The sequence below is a fragment of the Sminthopsis crassicaudata genome, chromosome 1, assembly GCF_048593235.1.
Source record: "Sminthopsis crassicaudata isolate SCR6 chromosome 1, ASM4859323v1, whole genome shotgun sequence".
NCBI classification, from domain to species: Eukaryota; Metazoa; Chordata; class Mammalia; order Dasyuromorphia; family Dasyuridae; genus Sminthopsis; species Sminthopsis crassicaudata.
Genome location: NC_133617.1, coordinates 292,049,733 through 292,073,636, shown reverse-complemented (window position 1 = coordinate 292,073,636; position 23,904 = coordinate 292,049,733). Strand labels below are relative to the sequence as shown.

Sequence of the window (23,904 nt, the reverse complement as noted above, 5' to 3'; positions counted from 1 at the left end):
TGTTAAATCTTAGAGGTGGTAAAACAGAAGTAGAGATATTAGTTTATTTGCTTGAGGGTTAAAAGGCCACAGAATATTATGTAATCAACCTAAACCTCATACAAGTCATGTTTTGTCCCTAGGATTTGTGTCTGACAGATATAAGTAAGACAATCCCATGATGCAAATTTTTTATATAAGTAAACTTCATGTGAAATAGTTTTTTTTTTATTATGAAAATATGTTAACAATAATAATAAATGAAATTATTTTAACATATGAAGCTTTACAAAGCACAGAATCACAAAGTATCATATTTGGAGGGGAGCCCAAAAGTCCAATTCGGATCTACAGCAAGAATCAGTTCTCCATTCTCTCTAATAAGTAGTTGTTTAGCTCTGCTGGATTAATGTAAGTAAGTTATACCAGCAACCCAAGAAATAAAAATGGGAAAATCCAAAAATATCAGTCCCCATGATCAAAGTCCCCTACAAAGGTATTCACAAATTTTATGTCAACATATATATTCCTATTTCAAATAACCAAATGAAGCAAATTCTAGTAGAAACTATCACCAGGCATACTAGTTTGAATTGGTAACATGATGAAAGAAGAGAAGACTGGATTTGAAATGAAAAATTCTGGGTTTCAGTCCAGCTCCAACACTCACCAGCTGAGCAGCTTTAGCCAAATCAAATGATTTCATCTCTGTGATTTTGTTTAAAAAAAAAAAAAAAGGAATCATCATAATTGCACCACCTACCTCACAAGGGTTGCCATGATTTAAAAAAAACCTTTAAGCTACTCTATGCAGGTTTTGCTATTATTCTTTTAGTACAAATAAAAAATGAACCTCATTTTCTGCTTCATGAGCAATAAAGGCTTGTTAACAGAAGGACCAAAATTTAAGAGATATAATTCTAGCTTCACTATTAAAAACTCAGATTTGTAAAAGGATTAGTCATAAAATTAAAAAGGTAAATAGGACTTCAGAAGTCATCCAATACAAGCCATACCTGAATAAAAATACTCTGGCTCACTATGATATTAAATTTGCATTCATTTATTCATAATTTATAATATATAAAGCAGAAGGCTAGGAACTATGACAAATAAAGGCCTAAATGACTGAAGTAAAACAGTCCCTGCCCTTCAAGAACCTATATTTGGTTAGAGAAACACAATTAAATATAGTACAAAGACAATTGAAGAAGGAGAGCTTTTAAGAACTGAGGAAATTAAATAAGACTTCATGGAGTAGACCAGTGATATATGACTTGAAACTTTGAAAGAAGATAAGAATTTTGAGAGGATGTATTCAAGACATGGGGAATGGCTTGTATAAACTCGTGAAGGTTTTAAATGAAATATGAAGTTCAGACAACAGCTATTAGTTCAATTTGGGTAGAAGCCAGGGTTCATGAAAAGGATTATAACATGAGATAAAGCTGGAGAGATAGGTAGGGGACAAATTGCAGAAGTATTTAAATGCCAGGCTAAGGAAGACAGTTAGTAGGGGTTAGTAGGTGTGACATGTTCACACCTGTGATTTAGACAGCCACATCAAGGGTAGATTGGATCCAGACTGAAAGAAGAGAGACCAATTTAGAGTCTTATTATGCTAGTCTGGGTGACAAAAGCTTGAATCAGAATGTTGGCTATATGAGTGGAGAGAGAGAAAGAAAATTTGAAAGATGCTGTGGAGCTGGAATCAATAAGACTTGTCTAGGGATTAAATACTCAGTATAAGAGAGAGGGAAAGGTCAAGGCTGATTCTCAAAGTTATAAATCAGGATAACGGCCCTTAACAGAAATAGGCGGTGGGAACTAGTAGCAAATTTAAGGGGGAAAGTCATGAGTTCTCTTTTGTATATACTGAGTTTAAAATGCTTCATGAATGTGATTTATCCAGGAGGATTATTGACAATGTGTAACTCAAGTTTGGAAGATCTGTTAGAGCTAGTATTAGATCTGGATGTCATCCGATCCAGAAGCTGATGAGATAACCAAGAGATTGACTGTTGAGAGAGATGGAAGCCATGGACAGTCTCCTGAGGGAACATCCTCAGTAAGCACGAAGAAGCTATGGAGAACAGAGTTTTTCTGAATTCAAATCTAGCCCCAAACACTTACTGGCTAGGTGACCTTGGCAAGTTACTTAACTCTATATGCCTCAATTTCCTCTTCTGTAAAATGAGCTTGAAATTGCAAGCCATTCCAGCATCTTTGCCAAGAAAACCCCAAATGACACTGGATGTAATTTGCAAAGCAATAGCCTTGTCTGGAAGCTGATGAGATATCCAAGACAATGATTGTTGAGAGAGATGAAAACGGTGGAGATGGAGGTAGGGCATACAGAACAAAACCCTGGGAACACTCTGAGTGACAGGAGACTGACAATATTCCACTGTAGAAGGAGAAGTGCACAGACGATTGGGAAAGGAACCAGAAGAAATCTGTGTCACATAAACCAACAAAATACAGAGTGTCCAGGAAGAGGGAGTTGTAACTAGTATCTTGTAATCATTTGTAACCTTGCTGTTCATAAAGAGCAGCCAGTCAGCCTTAAAAGATCTCCAGTGATTACCTTATGAGGACACTCATTCCACTTTTATACAACTCTAATGGTGAGGGAGTTTTTCCTCATATGATGTAAAAATTAGCATTAGAGTTAAGTTCATATAGCTAGTAAATGTTTAAGGCTGGATTTGAATTCAGAAAAAAGAGTCTTCCTGACTTCAGACCTGACACTCTTTATAGCTTCTATCCTTTATGCTAAAATCTGTGACGTCTATTCTTTCTACCATTAAGACACTTTTCCCCTCTTTGCCCTTCTTGCTGTTCCTTGCACTCAACACTCCCATCTTCCAATTCAGAGCAGTTTCACTCATTGTCCCCCATTCTTGGAGAATTCTCTCTTTTTATTACCACTTCCTGGCATCCTTGGCTTCCTTCAAGCCTCAGTCAACTAAAGTCTCATCTTCTACAGCAAGATTTTCAGTCATCCTTAATCTTAGTGCCTTCCCTTGGAAACTACCCCCAATTCAACTTGTATGTCTGTGTGTGTGTGTATATATATATGTGTGTGTGTATGTGTGTGTGTATGTGTGTGTGTGTGTGTATATATATATATATATATATATATATATATATATATATATATATTTATCTTATATGTATCTGTGTGTATGTTTTTTGTTTGCACATAGTTCTTCGCATGTTGTCTACTTTAGACTATGAGATCCTTGACAGCTGGTATTATTTTTTTTACCTTTCTTCTGCTGCTAAGAACTTAACACATTGTCTGTTACATTTTAGTTGCTTTTCTGTTACGTCCAATTCTTTGTGATCCTACTTGGAATTTTCTTGGCAAAGATATTGGAGTGGTTTGCCATTTCTTTCTTCATCTCATTTTCTAGATAAGAAAATTGAGGCAAACAGGGTTAAGGAATTTGACCAGGCTCATAGAACTAGGAGAGCAGATTTGAAAATGGAAGAGGAGTTTTCCTGATTCCAGACATGGCAGTCAATCACTGAGCCACCTAGCAGCTCCCCTAGCACAAGTAGGCACTTACTACATGCTATTTGACTGACTGATTTATAGCCATTCATATGCTAGACTTTCAGAATCTCTTCTTTTCCAAACTTAATAATTCCACTTCCTTCAACTTATATATATGCCCTAGGGTTTTACCTATACAGAGCTTGTGGTTCACTAAAGACTCAATCAATAAACATTCCTATTCCAACTTTTTCATATGAATTGCTTTCCAACCCATTATCCTCATCTTTTACTTCTGTAACTAAATTTTTCTAAACCAAGCATGGGATTTTGCATTTCAGAAGGAAGCAGGGTGTAACCATGAAGATATCTCCATTTTTCATATTTTCATATAAGGCATGATCATCAGAAATTAACTCCATAGGAATTAATGGAAGGTAGCCAAAGGAATGCATGAGGTTTCAACAAAGTCCTTTTTCACTTTGCTTAACCCTCTGGAAAATTGCTTTGTTTATTTGTTTGGAAAAATTATGTTGTGAATATCAATTTTTCAAGCAAAAAATTTCTTGCCATATAAAAATTTGGTTTGCCATATAAAAGTTTGGTTTTTTATTTTTCATAATACTCCAAATTAAAAAAGCAAAAATAAATCTAAACCACCCACAATCCTAATAAATAGAGCACACTAAGATAGTTAAAGCCTTTTATTGATATTATCCAGCTGGTAAAAGAGTTAATGAACCAATTGCTATTAATCAATTGCCTAGACTTCACTTTATATATACATATGTATATATATGGTATATATATTTTAGAACAAATTAGAATAATAAACCTTATTAATCCAAGTTAGTCTTATGTAGAAATGTATAATATGAGTAGGCAACTAGTTGTGATATCTCCACATAGTAACAATTCATACCTTAAATCTACATTTTTGGGGGTTAATTTTAAAATGGTAAGGATATGGAAGTTGAGTTGAGGAAGTGAATGGGGACAAGCCCTCCTACCTCCACAGAGCAAAAGACTGTATGTTTCCTGCTAATATTAATGTTAATAGTAATCACTTGAAAAAGGACACTTTTGACTTGTGTATTTATTACATCAGAAAGATTTAGTATTGATTAGAGAGTAGGCAGATGGCTGAGCAATTACTGAAGTCTCTCAATTACCTTTTTTGTTAGTGGGGGAGGTTTGCAGTGGAATTTTTCTAGTCTAGCAAAGTCTGATGGCTAAATATCCCATGAAATCATGTTTCTTGTTGCCTGTTGGCATACAATAAATCCCATTTAGCCAATTCATTTCTTCACTTCTCCAAGGAGTACCTGTGAGCCAGACTTCCATTTACCTACAACTTCATCCTTTCTTCTGGCTTTGTTTACGGCAAGAATATCAAGATTGATACGACAGCTGCTTTAGCAATATGCCCACTTCTTGGTCATTGGACAAGTATCTCACATTTAGAGTATCAACCATCAAATTAAATTCTATCGATGTGTGATTCTTAGCACCTGCTACCCACTTTCCTGTAACTTTGCCTGTGTTACTATAGAAGTAGTAACAGAACACACAGTACTGGGCCATTCTTTTTTCTTTGTTTTGGAGTTTCTGTGGCCAAAAAAAATTCATTACAAAGCAGCCTACCTATTATTGCTGCTCCTCTTTCTACTTAGCAAGGCCTGTTCCATAAAGAAAGACTTGGTCTATTACTGAGGTCATACTCAAGCCTTTGTAACATGATATATTCCATTAACTAAATTAATAATCAAAACAAAGAATATAGGTGTCTGCTATATGTCAGGCACTGTGCTAAGCACTGTGGATACAAAAAGATGCAAAAGACCATCTGTGCTTATACTGTGGAGGAATGAGGGAGAGAACATATAAATAAATATGTACAAAGCAAGCTACATGCAGAATAAATAGGAAAGAGGGAAAGCAATAGAATGAAAAGGGGGTTAGGAAGGTTTTTAGGGAAACCTTCCAGTAGAAGGCAGGATTCTAATGAAAAGTCAAGGAAATCAGGAAGGTCGATAATCAGAGCAGATGAACATTCTAGAGACAGCCAATCCAAAGCCAAGAGTTGCAGTGTCTCCTTTGTGGAACAGTTAGGAGGCACTGTTGTTGGATTGAAGAATACAGGTTGGGGAGTAAGAAAAATGGGAAGAAGCAAGGTTTTGAAAGTATTTGAAATGTCCAACAGAATATTTTTTATTTGCTTCTGGAGGCTATAGGAAGTTTGTTAAGTGGGAGAATTTATTGTGTATGTAATTGGACTTACATTTTAGTGAAATCCTTTTGGTGGCTGAATGAATAATGTATTAGAGTGGAGAAGGACAATGTAGGCAGATTCAGAAGTCTGTTGCAGTAGTCCAGGTATGGGGTGATGAGGGTGAATGATGGGAATGAATATAGGGGTGGGGAAGTGGAGGATAAAAAGGAGTCCAGCATGATTCCTAGATTATGAACCTAAGACACTGGAAGAGGGTGTTTCCCTAGGGAAAGGGAAAGTGAGGGAAGAAGGGGAGGAGGGTTTGAGGAGAAAGATAACAAGGTCTCTTTTAGACATATTGACTAGGTTTCTTTATAATTTGCACCCCTTGCTTCTGGTTCTATAAAACAGGGACAAATAGATTAAGACTAATCTGTCTTCATTATGACAACTCTTCACTTACTTAAAAACAAATCTGTCTTCCCAAACTCTTTTCTTCTCCAAACTAATCCCGAATTCTTTCAAAACCAGTCCTTGCACAGTCTCCAGTCTTCTCATTGTTCCGTCATTATTGCCCTCTTCTGAATATGCCTCCGTGGTCTGTCTTAAAACAAGGTACCCAGAAATGGACACTGTATTCCAGATGCATTCTGACAAGAACAGAAGCCCTTTGGGCCTCTTTTTATGTTGCATTGGTAACAATTGTCTTTTTGATGTTCATACAGGTATTTTGATTCATGTTAAGTTTTTAATCCCCTAAAATCTATCTATAATCAATATTTATTGAGTACTTCCTCTAGGCCAGGCACTAAAACCTCTCTTTTTCCCCAAAAAAAGTTCTGTCCCTCATCTTGTATTTTTGGAAGTAGATTTTTTTGAACCCAAGTGTATAACTTTATTTTTCCTTATATTAAAATTCATTTTATTCAATTTGCCCCATCATTCTTCCTATTAAGATATTCTTTCAATTCTGATGCAAGCATCCATTGTGTTATTTGTTCTTCCTTATTTTATATCATTTTAAGGTATTGTAAGCATACTAATTCTGCTTTCATGTCATTGATAAAAGTGATGAACATCCCAGGGCCAAGGAGTTTTTAAAGGGAGTGAAAAAACATCATTAAATCACAATTGGCCTTTTCCAGGAGAGAGAGAAGAAGAGAAAGTGGGTATACTCATAATAATTGTAAACACAAACTCAGATTCATTGTCTTCTTGCTTTTGCAAGAAACTTAAAAAAAATCTTTCCTAATCATCCATACCAAGAAATGTATTCCTTTGTATTTAATTTTGCACATACCCATTGAATAGACACACATATATGATACTCTGTCTTCAGAGACTGTGAATTGACTGAAATGATTAAGGCTCTGAAGAATTAATCAGATGATGACAGATGCAGTCCCCCAAGTACCACAGAAAAGGTGTTCATTTAATTAAAATGTCTTCAGAATCAAAGTCTTTTTAAGCTACAACTTTATCATATCATCCCAATGTTCATCTCTAAGTACATGCATAATGCATTGAAACACAGGCCTGACCCATTCTGGAGCCTTGTATTCACATTGTAGCCAAAAATGGTAATTGAATTTTAGTCTGTCTTTTAAAACATGAACTGTTGTACATTGTCAGCCATTAGATAAATTTTATTTTTCCAGGCAATACAAACTGCAGTTCATTTAGTAACTCTGATTTTAATTGTGCAAATCAAAAAGTACTCTGTTATGACAGAACCTAATTTTTAGGTAGCTTTTTAGTCATTTCTTGAAATAATATTTTTTTTTCATCTCTGCCCCAATCTCATGAAATTCGTTAGATGATGTTCTTTTTTGACAAAATTCCATAAAATATATGAATGTTCCATTCTTGCTTTGTTTTTGTCCTCACTCACATCAACACAATATATCTATATGCTGGCATATGCCGCATAATATTGCACCAAACAATGTCTTTTAATACATTCTAATTTGAGCTTCAAAATAACCTGCAGAAGTAGGTTGCATTGAGAGCTATTAATCCCATTGATAGATTAAGAAACTGAGTCTCAGGATCAGTTGGTTTGCTGACATTGACCCTATAGCATTAATTGCCTCAGGTAACCCCAAAATTCTCTCTCATCTTCCCTCTCTCTTCCCCCACATACAGTAAAGTAACACTTGCGTGATTTATTTGATATTTATGATCTTTGACTCTCTCTTCCTTGATATTCTTATCATGTGGATGATAATACTTGTATTACATAGAACAGAGGGTTGTTGTGAGAATGAATATAATGTTTATTGAGTACTTTGTAAACTGAAATGTGCAATAAACTAAATGCCAACTATTATGAAAATAATATAATTAAAATATTAAAATAATTTAATAAAAAGTAAAATGCAATGTATTGGTCTTCTCTTACACAGCAAGACACATGGAAAGAGATCAAACAAAAACAGTTTGGTATATATTAGTGTGAAAATCTAGTAGATTTTCCTACCCTTTTGTTTACAATTGCCATTTTTTTGGGGGGGTGCTTTCCTTCAATGTTTATTATACTCAAAGCCTCTATTTCATAACTAGCCCATTCCTCTTTCTTAGTTGTTGTTCAGTCTTTTCAGTCATGTCCAAGTCTTTGTGACCCCACTTGGGGCTTTCTTGGCAAAGATACTACAATGGTTTGCCCTTTCTTTCTCTGGCTCATTTTACAGATGTAGAAACTGAGGCAAACAGTTTTAAGTGTCTTGCCCAGGGTCACACAGCTAATAAAAATCTAAAGACAGATTTGAACTCTGGAAGATAAATCTTCTTGGCTCTGGACCTTGCTTTTTATCCATTATGCCATGTAGCTGTCCCAGGCTTCACCTGCAAACTAGTCCACACTATAAAATATAGAATGAAATTTCTATTCAGTCCACCCAGATGAGACTTGTGACACTTGGTTGTCTTCTAGAAAAGGGCTTCTTAAACTTTTTCTATGCATGACCCTTTTTGCATGAGAAATTTTTAGTGACCCCAGTTGTATAGGTATATAAGATAGTTATACAAATCAAACATTTAGTTATAATAAAAATATAATAAATCATAAATAAATTTATTTTAAAACAATTCTTTGGTGTATACATATATATATAATCTTATCATTTATTAAAAATGAAGACAAATTTGCATAGTAATGACCTGAATGTACTTGTTTATTTTTACATGAAGAAATAAATCTTGGCAGACTATTTGATACTATTTGTGGTTGCCAAATTTTTCACAACTCCCAATCAGGAGTCATGACCTACAGTTTAAGAAGCTTTGGTCTGGAACAATCCAGCCCTACTCATGAGTCAAATATTCCTAATATGTCATCATATGGTCCCTCACAATGTGGTCACATTTCATACTCAGACGAGATGATTTCTATATCTATGGAATTAGGAAAAGATTCCAAAAGGTTTGACAATTTTCTTGAATTGAAGAGGCTGGTAATGCAAATTCTATAAGACTGTTAAAGAAATACTATATTTTTAAAAGAAGGCATAATGATTTTCCTGAATTGAAGGAGCTGATATGTAAATTCCATAAGATTATTAAAGAAGTACTATACTTTTAAAAGATTATCCCATTCAGCTACACTTATCATGATGTAATTGAAACAGTATCCTCCCTAATTTAATGGATTATTTTAACTCATTATCATATAAAAATATGAAGAAGATTTTACTAGGTATCATCTGAGCAGATTAATTAATAGGTCAGAGAGTTACTGAAGTGCACAATTTCTTTACATCCCTTTATATTGAAAGTTATTGTTCAGGATCAAGTTATCAACCCCAATCCCAAAGCCTTATGGTAGCTTATCTGAAAAGCTGTTAATAATGTGAAAAGAATTTTTATGAGCAAAATATCCCATTGCTTATGGAAATAGAAGACTGAATCCTAAGTTTCACAGTATTTCGTCTTGATATGTATTTGTTCTTTCTAACAGAGACTTAGTTCGCTGTCTTACAAGTCTCGAGAGGAAGACCCAACTCTTACAGAAGAGGAGGTAGGTTTCTGCAACTATTCATTCCACGAATGTGTTATATACCTAATGGGAACCAAGCACTATTTGAAGCTTTAAGCAGCAAAAAGCCCTAGACATTACCTTACACCTCATGAGAGATTAGCATAAAACAGCTTTACTAATTATAAATCCCTGTGACAGACAAGTACCTACTCTCCCCAAGTAAATGCCTGTAATTTTTTTTTTATCAACTATAGGCAAATACTATCTTAAGCATGCTAATAGGAATATGACTTTGGCATTGAACATTTTTATCCTGACCAGAAGTGACTGATAAGTAACAAGATAAAAAAAGAATTAGAGAAAAAGGAATGCGATTTCTGGTAGGGAAAGAGTAAAGTCAAAGACTCAGCCTTGAAGGCAGGCATTGGAAAGGATCAATACATTCAAATATAGCCAAAATATCAAATATGCTACCCATATTGTGGCCCAGGAAATCAGTACTAGATTAAAATGTAATTGGGAAATATTTAACAAAATAAATAAAATACAGTAGAACATGGTTTATGTTATGATTTTCTCAGTCAGTACTGCAGTACTGTATGGTTTAGTGACTGTTTCTCTCTGAGTTTGACACTGCTGTTCTAAAGAATGGTCTAGAGGGGGTCAGGCAGAAAACTAGAGATTATCAGTAGTTGCATGCCCACAAGTAATATAATGAGCATTTTTGCTCAGAGAATATTAGTTGATTACCAAGATGTAATCCTCTCATTTTTCCACCAACAAAACTTGGGCCCAAAAGGTTAAATGATATGTAAGGTATTAGCAGAACCAGAATTACAAGTCCTCTGACTCAGAATCACTGAATCCCAGAATTGGAAGGGACTACAGAGATGGTTCAGAACAAGCATCTCTTCTATAATTTACCCCAGAAATGATCATCAGACTTTTCTGTGAAGATGTCCGCAGAAAAGGTCTTCATGACTTCCAAAGGCAACTCTAATTTGCTTTTTCTTTATAACAAACCTAAATTTTCTTCCTTGCAAATTCTAGTCTTTTTTAGTTCTTCCCTCTGGAATACAACAAACAAGTATAATCCTCTTGCAAATGACAGCCCACATAAGTGATAACTGAATCATGGGAGTTCATGAAGTCATTTTGAGAGAGAATGCAGAAAAAGTAAAGAAAAGAGATAGTCAGTCAATAAACATTTATAAATACCTACTGTGTGTCAGATATTGTTCTAATAGCAGTTTTCTCCTCTAGATTGTATCCCCTCAGTTGATAACGTTACAGAAGGAGAGAACTAGAAAAGGGATTTTATCACAGTAAGGTCTGCCTTAAACTGTTACTCATCTTTCTACTTGACTTATTTGACAGTCTTTATTCATATATATCCTCGACCTATACCATTCACTCCACTTTCAAATCAATTCATTGGTATAGCTTCTGGAGGAAAAGCACAGGCTTAACAGACATAAGTTTGGGAGGGGATGTAGTAGAAGAACTGTAGGAGATGCTACTCCCACTACCCACTTGATGCATAATGATACAACACCAACTGAACCAAGAAGAAAAGCGATCTGGTGGTGGAATTGTCTACATTGCAGAAGGTATAAAGCAGGAGTCATTGAGGTCAGGGAGAGAAGTTTCTACTGAGAAAGGACTGAAAAAAAGTAAAAGGGCTAACTTCCTCACTCCCCTGAGCCTCTTAGCTTTTGCTGCTGCTGTTTTATGTATGATAAAGCATTTGAAAAGTTGAACATAAAGGAAAAAAACAAAAATGTAAAGCTAAATAGTAACTCAAAATAGAATGAATATAATTATTGGAAAAGATAGGACTAAAAAGAACTGAGATAGCAAATGAAAGGGAAGAGGGAAAGGGAAACATATTAAGGATTTCTTCTTATAAAATGTATTCTAATAGATAAAATGCTTTCCTACTGGCTTGGCTGAGCCAATGACATTTAGACCCAACCTTGTGCCAGTGGAAGTTTAGCATGCTAGAAAATTAAATACTCAATTTTCTCCAAGAAAGGTGGAAGAATTAACAGTTTTGCTAAAGCAAAGTTTTTTTAACTGTAGCTTGTGACCCACACGAGGTTAATAAATGGGAGGTCACAAAATTATGATTTATTATTAGTAAATGTTTGATTTGTGTACCTATTTTATATACTTACATATCCAAAATCATGTAAAAATTTCTCAAGTGAAAAGGATCACAAGTGGAAAAAATTTAAGAAGTCCTGCTCTCAAGGAACATCCATAGAGATCCAATAATCCTACCTGCCAAAATAATTTTTCTAAAGCAAAGGTCTAACCATGTTTCTCTCCTGCTTGGAATATTCCAATAGTTATTTCAGTGGGCATGAGGGATCTAACCCATGAATTAATCCAAAAATATTTTTACATATAACAATTAATAGAATCCCAGATTTCTAGTCTAACCCATACCTGACAGTATTCCCCTCCAAAACAAACCCCAAACTGTAGTCCAAAATCTTCAGTAAGGAGAAATCTACTCCTTTTGAAAGTTACCTATTGCATTTTTGATCAGTCTAACTGCTAAGAGCTTTTTCTTTACATTAAACCTATTTTTTTCCTCTTTCAACTTCCTTCACATTGCTGCTCATTCTCTTTGGGGTCAGAACATTTGACAGTCATTCAGTTACATGAATTAAATATGCCCAGTTTTTTCAGTTGATCCTCATAGGTCTTGAAGCATCTTCTTTCTTTTCTTCTGGCTGCTTTCTCATTTAACAGTGGTTTTAAATGTGGTACCCAAAGCTAGACATATTACCTTTTACCTATATATTCTTAGACAATGCCCCTCCCCTCACTAATCTATCAATTTTGAGTCATACATAGACCAATAAAACCTTCATATACTTTTCATATGAATAGCCATCTTGCAATTCAGATAAATTTTATATTTCTACCTGTAAAATGAGAATAATAATACTTGCACTACCCAAATTATAGGATTGTTGTAAAGGAACATACCTTGTAAGTAATAGCACTTTCTTTCAAAGATATTGTTCTATTATAATTCTTGCTCTTCAGAAAAAATAATAAATGTAAAACATTTGCTAACTTTAAGTGATATATAAATATTAGTTGTTATTTTAAGAGCAAAATATCCTACAGATTTTCCATGTTAATTTTTGGGGGGTGGAATGGAAGTGAGATAAGGGTGGAGAAAATCATATCAAATCATAAAAATATGGGAAATATAAGGGCTCTTAGAGTTCATTTAATCCAATCCCTTCATTTTACAGATGAAACAGTAGACCCAGAGAGGAAAAAGAATTGCCAGGTCACACAAATAGTTATGAATTTCATAAATTTATTCCTAGATTTCTAAGACACTTATACACTAGGTAGACAAGGAGTTTAGAGGCAATACCCTTTTTAGAAATGAACAGAGTTTATGCCAATGACCAATAAACAAATAGCCAACCTGCATTAAGAAGACTCTTAGACCGGCTGGAAATTTGTGGATTTGTGGAGGGGAAGAAAATATCCCTTGGCAATTGGGAAGCTGAGCATCTGTCAGAAAAACATGCTCATTTCTTTCCTAGATTTTGTGAAATGGATGAATTACTATGTCAAAAAAGAATGCCAGGTAATCAAGGATATTTTGACTTGTGTCCAACCATGACTCATAATACCTGAAGCAATTTTTAATCAGTACAGAGCATCCATTCCCTTGTTACCAAAGGAAATTAAGTTACTGTTGATATTCATGGTAGACAATGCTAAGGATGTGATTGAGTATGTTTTCTTGGATGGCTGCCTGCTATTACCATAGGGAATTTCCTGGATATGTGTATCTTTCTAGGAGTGCCAGACACATGCAGATAATTCTTTAAACTATATAGCATAACACTTTTGAAATAAAATGAAAAGAAATCAACACAAAATACTAATTCCTAACATTTGTATGGTGCTTACAATGTGCCAGGTATAGTGCTAATTGTTTTACAATTGTTATCATATTTAATCCTCAAAACAACACTGGGAGATAGATGTCATTATTATTCCTATTTCACAGATGGAAAAACTGAGGCAAATAGAAGTTAAGTGACCTGCATGTAATGATAGATCTAATTGTCACAGGCTGAATTTGAATTCAAGCTTTCCTGACTCTGGACCCAGAACTCCTATTTACCCATGACCTTTATCAGCTGTCTCCAAAATGAAACAAGCCAGAAAATAGTGGATGTTGTTTGCTCTTTCTTGTCTATAATTTAATAATATTATTATGCTTGCTTTTTTATAATTATAGTTAAAGTTAAGACTATAAAGATTATTTAGATAGTGGTGGTGTTCAGTCATCTCAGTCATATCTTATTCTTCATGACCTAGACACTTAATTGCAGTGTAACTCTGGATCCTGGACCACAACTTAACTATGTTTGATAAAATGCCTTGGCAAAGGAAATAACAAACCATTTCAGTATCTTTGCTAATAAAACAAAAACAAAAACAAAAACAAAAACCCACCTCATGTACAATATGGGCTGTAGTGTTACAAATAGTCAGATATAAATGAACAACTGAATACAACATACATATATATGTATACTGTATGTCTCCCATTTAAATATGTAAATTCTATCCTATGTTACCTGTAGCAAGGGAAAAAAAGTGTGTTTCTCAAATAAGCTTCCTTGTTTAAAGATTGACTTTTTTAGTTAGTTCACATCTGAAGTAATTGATTTTAGAAATTTTTTATCAATTTTGGACATTTGCAGTTTATTGTCAAAAAAGAATAAAGTAATGAAAAGGACCGTGAGCTTGGAAGTTGTTGGACTGGGTTCTGCCAATCCCTCATTCTGTGACTTTGGATGTCATTTAATCTCTTTAAATATCAATTCCATCTTCTATATAAAACATCATTAATTCAGTATTTGCCTTACATTATTTTAAGGCTACAATAAGAATGAAAATGTTTGGTAATCATAAATCACTACATATTTGTAATAACTATATAAATTGCTACATATTGTTATGATCTGAAACCTCTACAAATAATTGTGGGAGAAAGTATATTGGGGTGGAAAGGATAACTGATTTGGAAACAATGAAACTGGGTCCTAATCCCAACTTAGATACTTTCTGCCTATCTGATCCTCATTCACTTAACCTGTGTGGGTCTTAGTTTGCCCATCTGTAAAATTTGGATGTTAAATTAGATATCTTCTAAGGTCCCTTCCAATTCCAAATCCATGATCAATCATCTAATGATAAATATCCCTCACAATTGAAACTCCCTTTTAACTTAAGGAAACCTATAATTTAGTTAATAGTTTTCTTGCTGGAAATAATTCACAAACTATGTTATCCATAAATAATTTTTTTTGTGAAAATAACTCTATGTATGTAAAAACCATGTTTTTTTAAATGGAAAAAAGTCTAAATGAGAACGTATTCTAGTCACAGGAATTCTCACTATGGTCTAATAAAAGAAGGCAGGAGAAAGGGAGGTCAGAATCTGGAGTTCAGGCTCAGTTCTGGTAGGTTTTTGCTGTGTGAACTAGAGAAAATCATTTTATGTCTCTGGGCCTTAAATTGGACTAGATGACCTTTAAAGTCTGTCTCCCCCCCTCCTGCCTTCCATCCCCAGCTCTAACATTTTGTAATTTTGTGATATTTAACACTTGACTTATTAAAATTATATGCATCCTTAAAGCATGCATACATTCTATATATACTACACCAATGTAATTATAGGTCCTACTACTACTCCCTCCCACAAAAAAATTGAAAGGAATGCCATTGCATCAAAGTTAGTTTTCATCTAAAGCCACAGAGAACAAGAGATATTTCATGAACCATTCTCTGCCCCACTGCCATGTCTCAGGCAACCCAGCAGCAATGTTGGGGGGGGGAGAAAGAAGACATAAAAGGAGAACATATTTCCAGTACCTCTAAATTCTTGCCATGCCCATGATGGTGGCAAAGGGAGTAGTGTTCTTATCAATTTTACATTCTCTCCTTAATAAAGTCATAAAATCATATTAGATCCCCAAGTTAGCCTATCAAATTCTATTTAGTCCATAATATACTTAAGACACTTTAACATTTGATATAATGCTTTGTCCTGCTATTTCCCTTTCATTATAGGCTAAATAGAATCTTGTGGGTTGAGCCAGGAACCCAATATTCACCATTTATGACAATTTTTTATGGGAAAATGCATTCTGAATTCCAAACAGCTGACTTAAAAATGAAGTTTTGGGGCATGACCTCTTTCTGAGGTCTGAGGCTCGCCTACATTATTGCCCAAAATATATTTTCCATTTATTCCAACAAATATCTTTCCAAGAAAATGCTTTTCTATCATTGTGAAATGTTTCTGCCTACAATAGAAAGATTTATATATCATATTATACCAAATATACGATACCATGAAAGGCAGTGGAATTACCACTTAGAGTACTGGACAGAAAGAGCTGGGCTCAAATGCTCTCTATTCTTACTAGCCATGTGATCACAAGCAAGTCACTCTGAGTCTTAGTTTCTGCATCTGTAAAATAAAGATAAAACACCTATTGTATATGTTTCACAAATCTGCTAGAAATATAAAATGAGGTAATATTCCATAAAGCAGTGTAAAGAATTCTATTAAGGACAGACACCATTACTACCTCAATTTCTACATTTAGGTTCTCATTTGGGATGGATAAGTCTTCAAGTTAATTTACTAATAGTTTTGAAAAAGATTTTAGGACTTACCAAAAGATTAACAATTGTTCCCTAGATTTATATTCATAGCAACATCAAATGTATATATGGTTATGTAGGATCATAGGAACTTTCAATTATATCCTATAACCTTCAATTTCTTAACTGTGGTCAGTGACATCATATGAAGTCTTGTAAATGAATGTGGGAGTCACAGACTTATAATTTATCATCAGTAAATATTAGATTTGTATATCTATTTTATATAACTATATACCTAGTCATATAACAATTTCTTGGATGAAAAGAGGTCGTGAATGGAAAAAAATTTAAGAAGCCCTGTTTGTTGTACTTTATAGATCTGAAAACTGAGAATAGGAGAAGTTAAGATCACTTAGCTAGTTAGTAGTAGTGCTGGAGCTATAATCCAGCTCTCTTATTGCAGTTCAGTATTCTTTTTTTATTCAACATAGAGGTGTGTAACTCATTCTATCATTCATTAACAATAGCATGTTGGACATTGGTGTGATTCTCTCATTTTCAATATAAACCCCAATCCCAGAATCACTCCCACAAGGTATTTAAAATGGAATTAGTTAAATAGTATGATAGAAGTACACTAAAGGTAACAACAGAGTCCGAAGTGTTCTATATATTGTTATCTGTAATGTGCTAGGCACTGAGAACACAAATAGAAAAATCAAGTATTATCTACCTTCAAAAGGCTTACATTCTTACTGGGAGGAAGAGATGAATATAGCTTAGAAAGATAAAGTAATATGAAGTCATTTTAAGAGAGAGCAAGCAAGAGGATTAGAAAAGTGGCACCTGAATTGAGCGCAAAACTGGAATGAGCAAGATGTGAATTCTAGACTTGTCAAGAACATCTTTGCAAAGGCACAAAGATAGGAATGAATGTTTTCTGTGGGAAACAGCTAGCAGGCTAATTTCATTGCAACCAAAGTCTAAGAAGAGGAATAATTGGACATAATATTAAAAAGTCAGGGGCAACTAGATGGCACATGCATAGAGATGGAGGTTCCTCAATATAGGAGGACCTGAGTTCAAATCAAAATTTGACCTGAGTCAAAAGGACCTCAGATATTTAAGACTTACTAGCTGTGTGACCCATAGCAGGTCACTTAACCCTAATTGCCTCAGCAAAAGAAAAAAAAATACTAGAAGACTATTGAAAGATTAGTTATATAGATGACTTTAAATGCCAGACTAAGGAGTTAAAATTTGGTCCTGTCATCAATAGCTTGTTCTGAAAATCAAATGAGATAATATTTGTAAAACACTTAGCATAGTACATGCACATAATAGGTGATTAATAACTTGTTCCTTTCTACCCTCCTCAGGAATCACCTGAGCTACTTTATTCCTTTGTTAGCTTACTTAAGAACAAATAAAAAAAAAGATCCAATAGAAGAAGCATATCTTTAAAATATGTAAATAATAAGAATAATCAAAGCTAACATTTATATAGCACTCATAATGTATCAGACACTATGCTAAGTACTTGACAATTATCATCTCATTCCCTGTGAGACAAACATTATTATCCCCATTTTGCAGTTGAGGAAACTGAGGCAAACAGAAATTAAGTGACTTGCCCATGATCACAGTCAGTAAGTTTTTGAGGTCATTTTTGAACTAAGGACTTCCTGATTTTGGGCCCTCTGGGCTCTATCCACTGTCCCTAAGTGTGCTTAAGCACCCATAGATGAACCCACAGTTCATTAAAAGGTACTATGAGGGAGGATTGGGAGAAAAGACATACAAAAGCAGTTGATGGTTCAAATGATGATTTCTTTTCTAGATTTCTGCAATGTACTCATCTGTAAGTAAGCCAGGACAGACTCTGAAAGTACCAGAATCCACTTACTCCTGTATCCAAGAGGTAGCTCCAAAGAGATCACCGTCATCTGGTAATGATCTCTACGCTACAGTACGGGACTTTGAGAAAAACCCAAACATCAACTTGACTTCCCCAGGAATCAATTCAAATGGGGAGCTGGAGCCTGATTATGAAGCGATACAGTCATTAAACAAGGATGAAGAAAAGACCGCATCGATGGCCAATGGTAACCACATCACTTTTCCAAAAGAAAATGACTATGAGAGTATTGGGGACTTACAACAGAACAAAGATATCACCAGACTTTAATGTGAAGACAAAATTTTTTTAACATTATACTCTCAGCAGTTTGGAAATGTGTCTCTATTTGAAGAAAAACAAAAGGTCATAATAAATCACAAAATATGTGTTGCTTTAGAGAACTGAAAACAATGGAGGGGCAGTGACCATTTTCCAACCTTCTCAAGCAATAAGGTACACACAGATATGCATTCACATATATATATAATAAAAATAGACAAATGTTTCATCCTTCTCCCTAAAATGGTTCATTTCCTCTTGCAGTGAAGATAAAAATGTTGGCGGTTCCCAAGGATGTCCAATATTTTTAAATGAACCATATTCACTATAATGTATAGCACTTGCCTAAAATACTGCCTTTCAGAAGAGCCAGTTGTTCATTGTTTTTGCTACCTGCTGAAAAAATTTAAATGTGTGGCTGTTTTTCTTCTCACCTTCAAACTGAACAAATCATCCCAAGGATTTTCTCCCCCAAAGTTCAGGATTTTTACTCCAGCTTAGACCTATTTGAACTATGGCTAATGTGTTCACCATCCCAATCTTCAGTGCTCTTCAGGGAGTTACTAATTCAGCAGCTGGGGATTCAAACTCCAGCACGCAAGTAGGAGATTTTCTGAGTCTCTTCAGAGTTTTGTCACTTTCTATGTTGGCACTCCACTAGTGGCTTACAACAAAAGTACTTGAATTCAGTTTTAGATGCTTTATTTTATTTTTCTAGTCAAAAACTTTTTTCAGTATTTTAAGAGGATTCAGAATTTTTTCAGTGTTTTAAGAATGTTATGGTACTTAAAGAATTCTTTTTAATTAGCCGGGAACTCATTATTTCAAACAGAGAGCCTTAATCTTTATGTTTGGACACAGACCACATATTTGGACAGTGGCCACACTGTCAGGTTCCGAAGGGCTGGGAACACGAATGTGTGTTTCAAAGTACCTTTTCTGTCCACGTTATAAGAATATTGATTGGCTTGAGTAAGTCATTCTCAGAAATTAATCTAGATTCAATAGAGCATTTGTAAGCATTTATTTTTAGTATGTAAATATCTAAAGCATTTTGGTTTGTGCCTAGCTCCTAAAGAATATCAGAAATTATGTAAATGAACTATTTCCATTTTATGATTCATTTATAATCTTCAAAAAGAAAACAAAATCTCAGAAAGCATATAGGCTAGTTAATTACAGATGGTTGTTTCTTTCTTTCTTTCTTTCTTTCTTTCTTTCTTTCTTTCTTTCTTTCTTAGTTGAGATTTTTAAAGATTCAACTTTTCAAATGGTACATTGAGCTGCTGGTCAGATTCACCTTAGTAAATAAATAATTAAATAAATGTATTTTGCTCATTGGTACTAGTACTTTGGGGTACAAAATTGTAGAAATATTTGGTTGAAATAGTTGCACAGAAGACAAGGAATCTTCCTACCAATTGTCACTATTCCTAGTAGGTGCTTATTTGTTATTTCTTTCAGGTTATTATAGTTCAATGTTTATGCTGCCTACACTAACAGATTTTGATGAGCAACTAGGCATTTCCTACTTTTCATGTCAACTTGGAGCCAGTTGTCACAATTCAAGGAAGAACCCGTTCTGGTCCAGGCTGGTTTTACATGTACCCACTCAGATCTTACAAAATGACCATTCAAAGATTTCTTTCCTAATTCAAGAAGAAACCTCATTATTGTTATCATTGTGAAGGGTGATTTACAGTCATTGGAAAAATGTCATTTGGAAATGTCATTGGAAAAAAGTCATTGCAGGTTATTCTGACCACTAGAAAAGGAGGAAATTATTCTGTATTGTTATTGATAATTGTCACCCTTTTGGTTTCATAATGTGTGCTCTTTTTCCCTCTCTGTAACAATGAAAGTTATTGGGAGGCTAATACTGCTTGAAAAAATATAGTTTCATGGATGTGCTTTCCAGCAAGTGGAATCATTTCTTTGATTCTATGACTGTTCTATACATTTAATTAAATTTACAATTCTGAAATAATAAGACTTACTTCGTAAGGGGATTAGCTGATTAGCTAATCAAGTATAGGTTTTATATCTTCAGAAACCAGATCTCCTGCTAAGACATTAGAGGTACAACAATAGTCTTAGCAAGAGAGTAAACTAGCCCAAATTATATTTCCATAGTACAGGATAAATGGCAGCATTCCTAAAGAGCAATGCTGTTGAGTAATTGAAAATATCTTTACTGTATCCAAATATCTGTGACCATAAGTCATGACTTAAGCACTTCATAGTTAATGAATTAGGAACTTAAAAAGGCCCATCAGTTCTTGTATAGGCTATAGGGTCTCCATTCAATGTATGTTAATAGTAATTATCCCATACTCATGGCCAGCTAGGCAGTTCCATAAATAATGGACTAAATTGTCACCTCTTGGCCTCAAGAAGTTATTATTCATCTCTAAATGCATCTCTTAACAACAGGAAGAATAATTTGGTACTGAACCTGACAGAACTTTTAGAAAGAAACCCTCTTTTTTGCATTGCTTTTTTTTCCCTAATAGCTTTCAAACATAGATTCTGTGTACCAGATCTGTAAGATATGCAATAAATATCTCTTGATTTTGAGGACCCCTAACAGAGGGAGATGTAAGGTTTGTCAGTTAATTAACAGGTTGTAGAAGAAGATTCAGAGAACCTGATTAAAAGTAACAGATACACACACTCCCCACACACACACACACACACAAACACTCTAAAAGATTGGATAATAGAACAATGATTTCTATTGAGGGCAGGATATAAAAAGGAGTTTGGCAGGATACTAGACCCAATTGTTTGCCTTTATTTTTCCCTTTTGGACATTAAACAACAAATAAAATATTCATACCATTTTTCATACTTCTACCATAGTTGGATGAAAATCTGGAAAAATTGGTCACTTCTACCAAATCCAACATTGTTAAAATTCAAATAAACATGAAGAATCCCTTTTGCCAATCAGTTATTTCTTTTTATGAATTATATTAGAATTTTTTAGATATATGAGAGATTTGTCCAATTACAACCTCACCTGGAAATGAGCCAGTGATATTCTTCTGTTATTGTTATTGTTTAAACTGGATCTATTTTAAAATTCCAATTTAATTTTTTAAATTCCCATTATATTTTTTAACAGAAATTTTATCATAAAATGGGTTTGAAGAATTTCTAGGAACAAATTACAGCCTAGAGGAAAAAAATAGCAATTTCCTCCAAAATTAATCTAATGTTTATTTTTGCATCTCCTATCCTAATGTAAATTATATCAATAGTTCTTTTAAAACATTTGAAAGTATAACTTTTCCTTAGGTGAAAGGTGATGCTCACTATTTTAACTGCCTAGTCATAAAAATCCAAGGAACTATGTTTAATTAGGTGCTAAAATTAATGGCTGATTGTCAACACAAAGCAATATTGTCATTTTACTTTAATGTGTGACAGCATCTATTTATTCTAGAGAACATGTTTTCTTAATTTTTGTAATTCTGTGTATTTATTCTTTTTTTCAACTAATATTTTACAAAGTGAAAGCACCAAGCACCTGGTTATCACTTACACATATCCCTGGCACTCACTGAATGAGAAGCAGTCGGTAATGTGCCATCTGAATGTTCATCTGAGAGATCAGCTGAACTGTTGTCAGAGAAGCAAGACTGTAACATATTCTCTAACATATGGTGACTTAAAGGAAAAACTTTCTTAAGGAATTCTGATTCCTTAAACTTTTCTTATATGAAAACATTCTAATCCTTCATTATCACCTACATCTTCTTAATTTTCCCTGCTATAGTGTAATCCTCATTGAGAAGTTTTAATCGCTAGCTTACAAAAGTTTTTGTTTTTTGCTTTTTGTTTTTTTGTCATTGACTCATTGAGAGAATGACAATGAAAATGTAAATAGATGTACTCCTCAGATATGTGTATAGTAGGAGATTTGGCCTATAGCTTTAAAAAAGGAGGGAAAAAATGGTAAATGTGAGAAATGACAATGGAGCCAATGCATGATGACTCCCCAGACAGCAACAGCCAATGAAAACATAATAGTTATTTTATTTCATTCTTTTTAGTTATTTCTGTGGTTCTAGGCATAGAATCAGCAGGCAGTAAAGTAATGTGTTTTGTTTTGTTTTTCAAAAGGATGTACTCCACAGATTGCAGCATGGCTGTAATTTCAAGACTTGTGCAATTCTAAAAGTCATTCACATCAAGACTGAAATGCAGTTTTGTAAATGAGTAAATGCCAAGATTTCCTTTCAGTGCTCCTTGTAATAGTCAGTCTTACTCGTTGTGGTATAGTGATACTGTTCTCAAACTGTTGATTTGTGCTGCTCTATCAGATTAGCATTGGCTGCTGAGAGCCCAGTAGGTACTGATGGTTATTTCCTGGATTTCTTTACAAGTTTATTGTACAATGCTTTGGGGGAATTGGGGGGTGTAGGGTTAAAATATAATGTTCAGTGTTAAGTGACTTATGTGAAAATAGGAACACGTATATAAATATAGTATGGCCTTTAGTTACAGTGAAACCCTAACTTTGCTGTAATATCTTCTTGTTTTGTACTGTAACTTTCTGTAAATGCTTTAAACCTCACTGTGCCATTAGATGGTTTGAACAAAATCTTCTCAATAGAATAACCCAAAGTGCTAAGATTAGAATGCTGAGAAAGCTGTCCAGAAAAACATGATAAACTGAAGTTAACCAGACAGTATTAACAAAATACACTAAAGGGAAAAAAAGAACTAGGCGAAGAATATTCACATTTTGTAAATGTGCAAATGAACCTTTATTATCCCTGCCCTTCATTTTATCCAGGCACAGAGATTTGTAAAGTGCTTGATGACTTTTCCTAGTGCTTTTTTTTTTTTTTAACCAGTCTCCCAGATCCCTTCAAAATATCACAGGAAAAGAGATTTACAATCATGTAGTACTTCTCAGTTATCAGCCAATTTGGTTCTATCTTCTCTTAGTACAATTAGATTAGATTTTGCTTGCAGTATACTGCTTGTGCACCGTGGGTATTTGTCAAAGATGTATTATGCTCTAGTTGTCTCATCACACAGTGTAATGTGTTCAAAAGGCTAGTAATTACCATTCCTCAGACTCCCGTGTTTCAAATCTACAGAAATAAAATGCTTCTATGTTACCTTAAATGGTTGTGTAAGTTTTACACATTTTATGTTTCTGTGGGCCAGAAGTAGGACAAAACATAGTGACAGAGACAGATACACAAATAAGAATGTTTCTAGTCTGTGTTCTTTATTCATGCATTTTTCCTCATCAGAGTTGATCATTAGAAAGTTATGTTCTTTTCTTCTATATGATCCCTACTGATTTTTAATGACTTCCCTTGAACAAAAACAATTTGAGGTGCTTATGTGGTTCCTGAATATCTAAG

General features: G+C 34.2%; 1 protein-coding gene across 2 annotated transcripts in view; it reads left to right on the top strand.

The window, feature by feature from the left end:
* The window catches only part of PAG1 (phosphoprotein membrane anchor with glycosphingolipid microdomains 1), a 220,375-nt gene extending 196,716 nt beyond the window's left edge, over nt 1-23,659 (top strand). For both annotated transcript variants that reach the window (XM_074278960.1, XM_074278959.1), the window contains 2 exons: nt 9,649-9,708; nt 18,179-23,659. In XM_074278960.1, the coding sequence (XP_074135061.1) occupies nt 9,649-9,708; nt 18,179-18,526 (408 nt within the window). In that variant the 3' untranslated portion in view covers nt 18,527-23,659. The remainder of the gene's footprint in view (nt 1-9,648; nt 9,709-18,178) is intronic.
* Nucleotides 23,660-23,904: the final 245 nt, after the last annotated feature.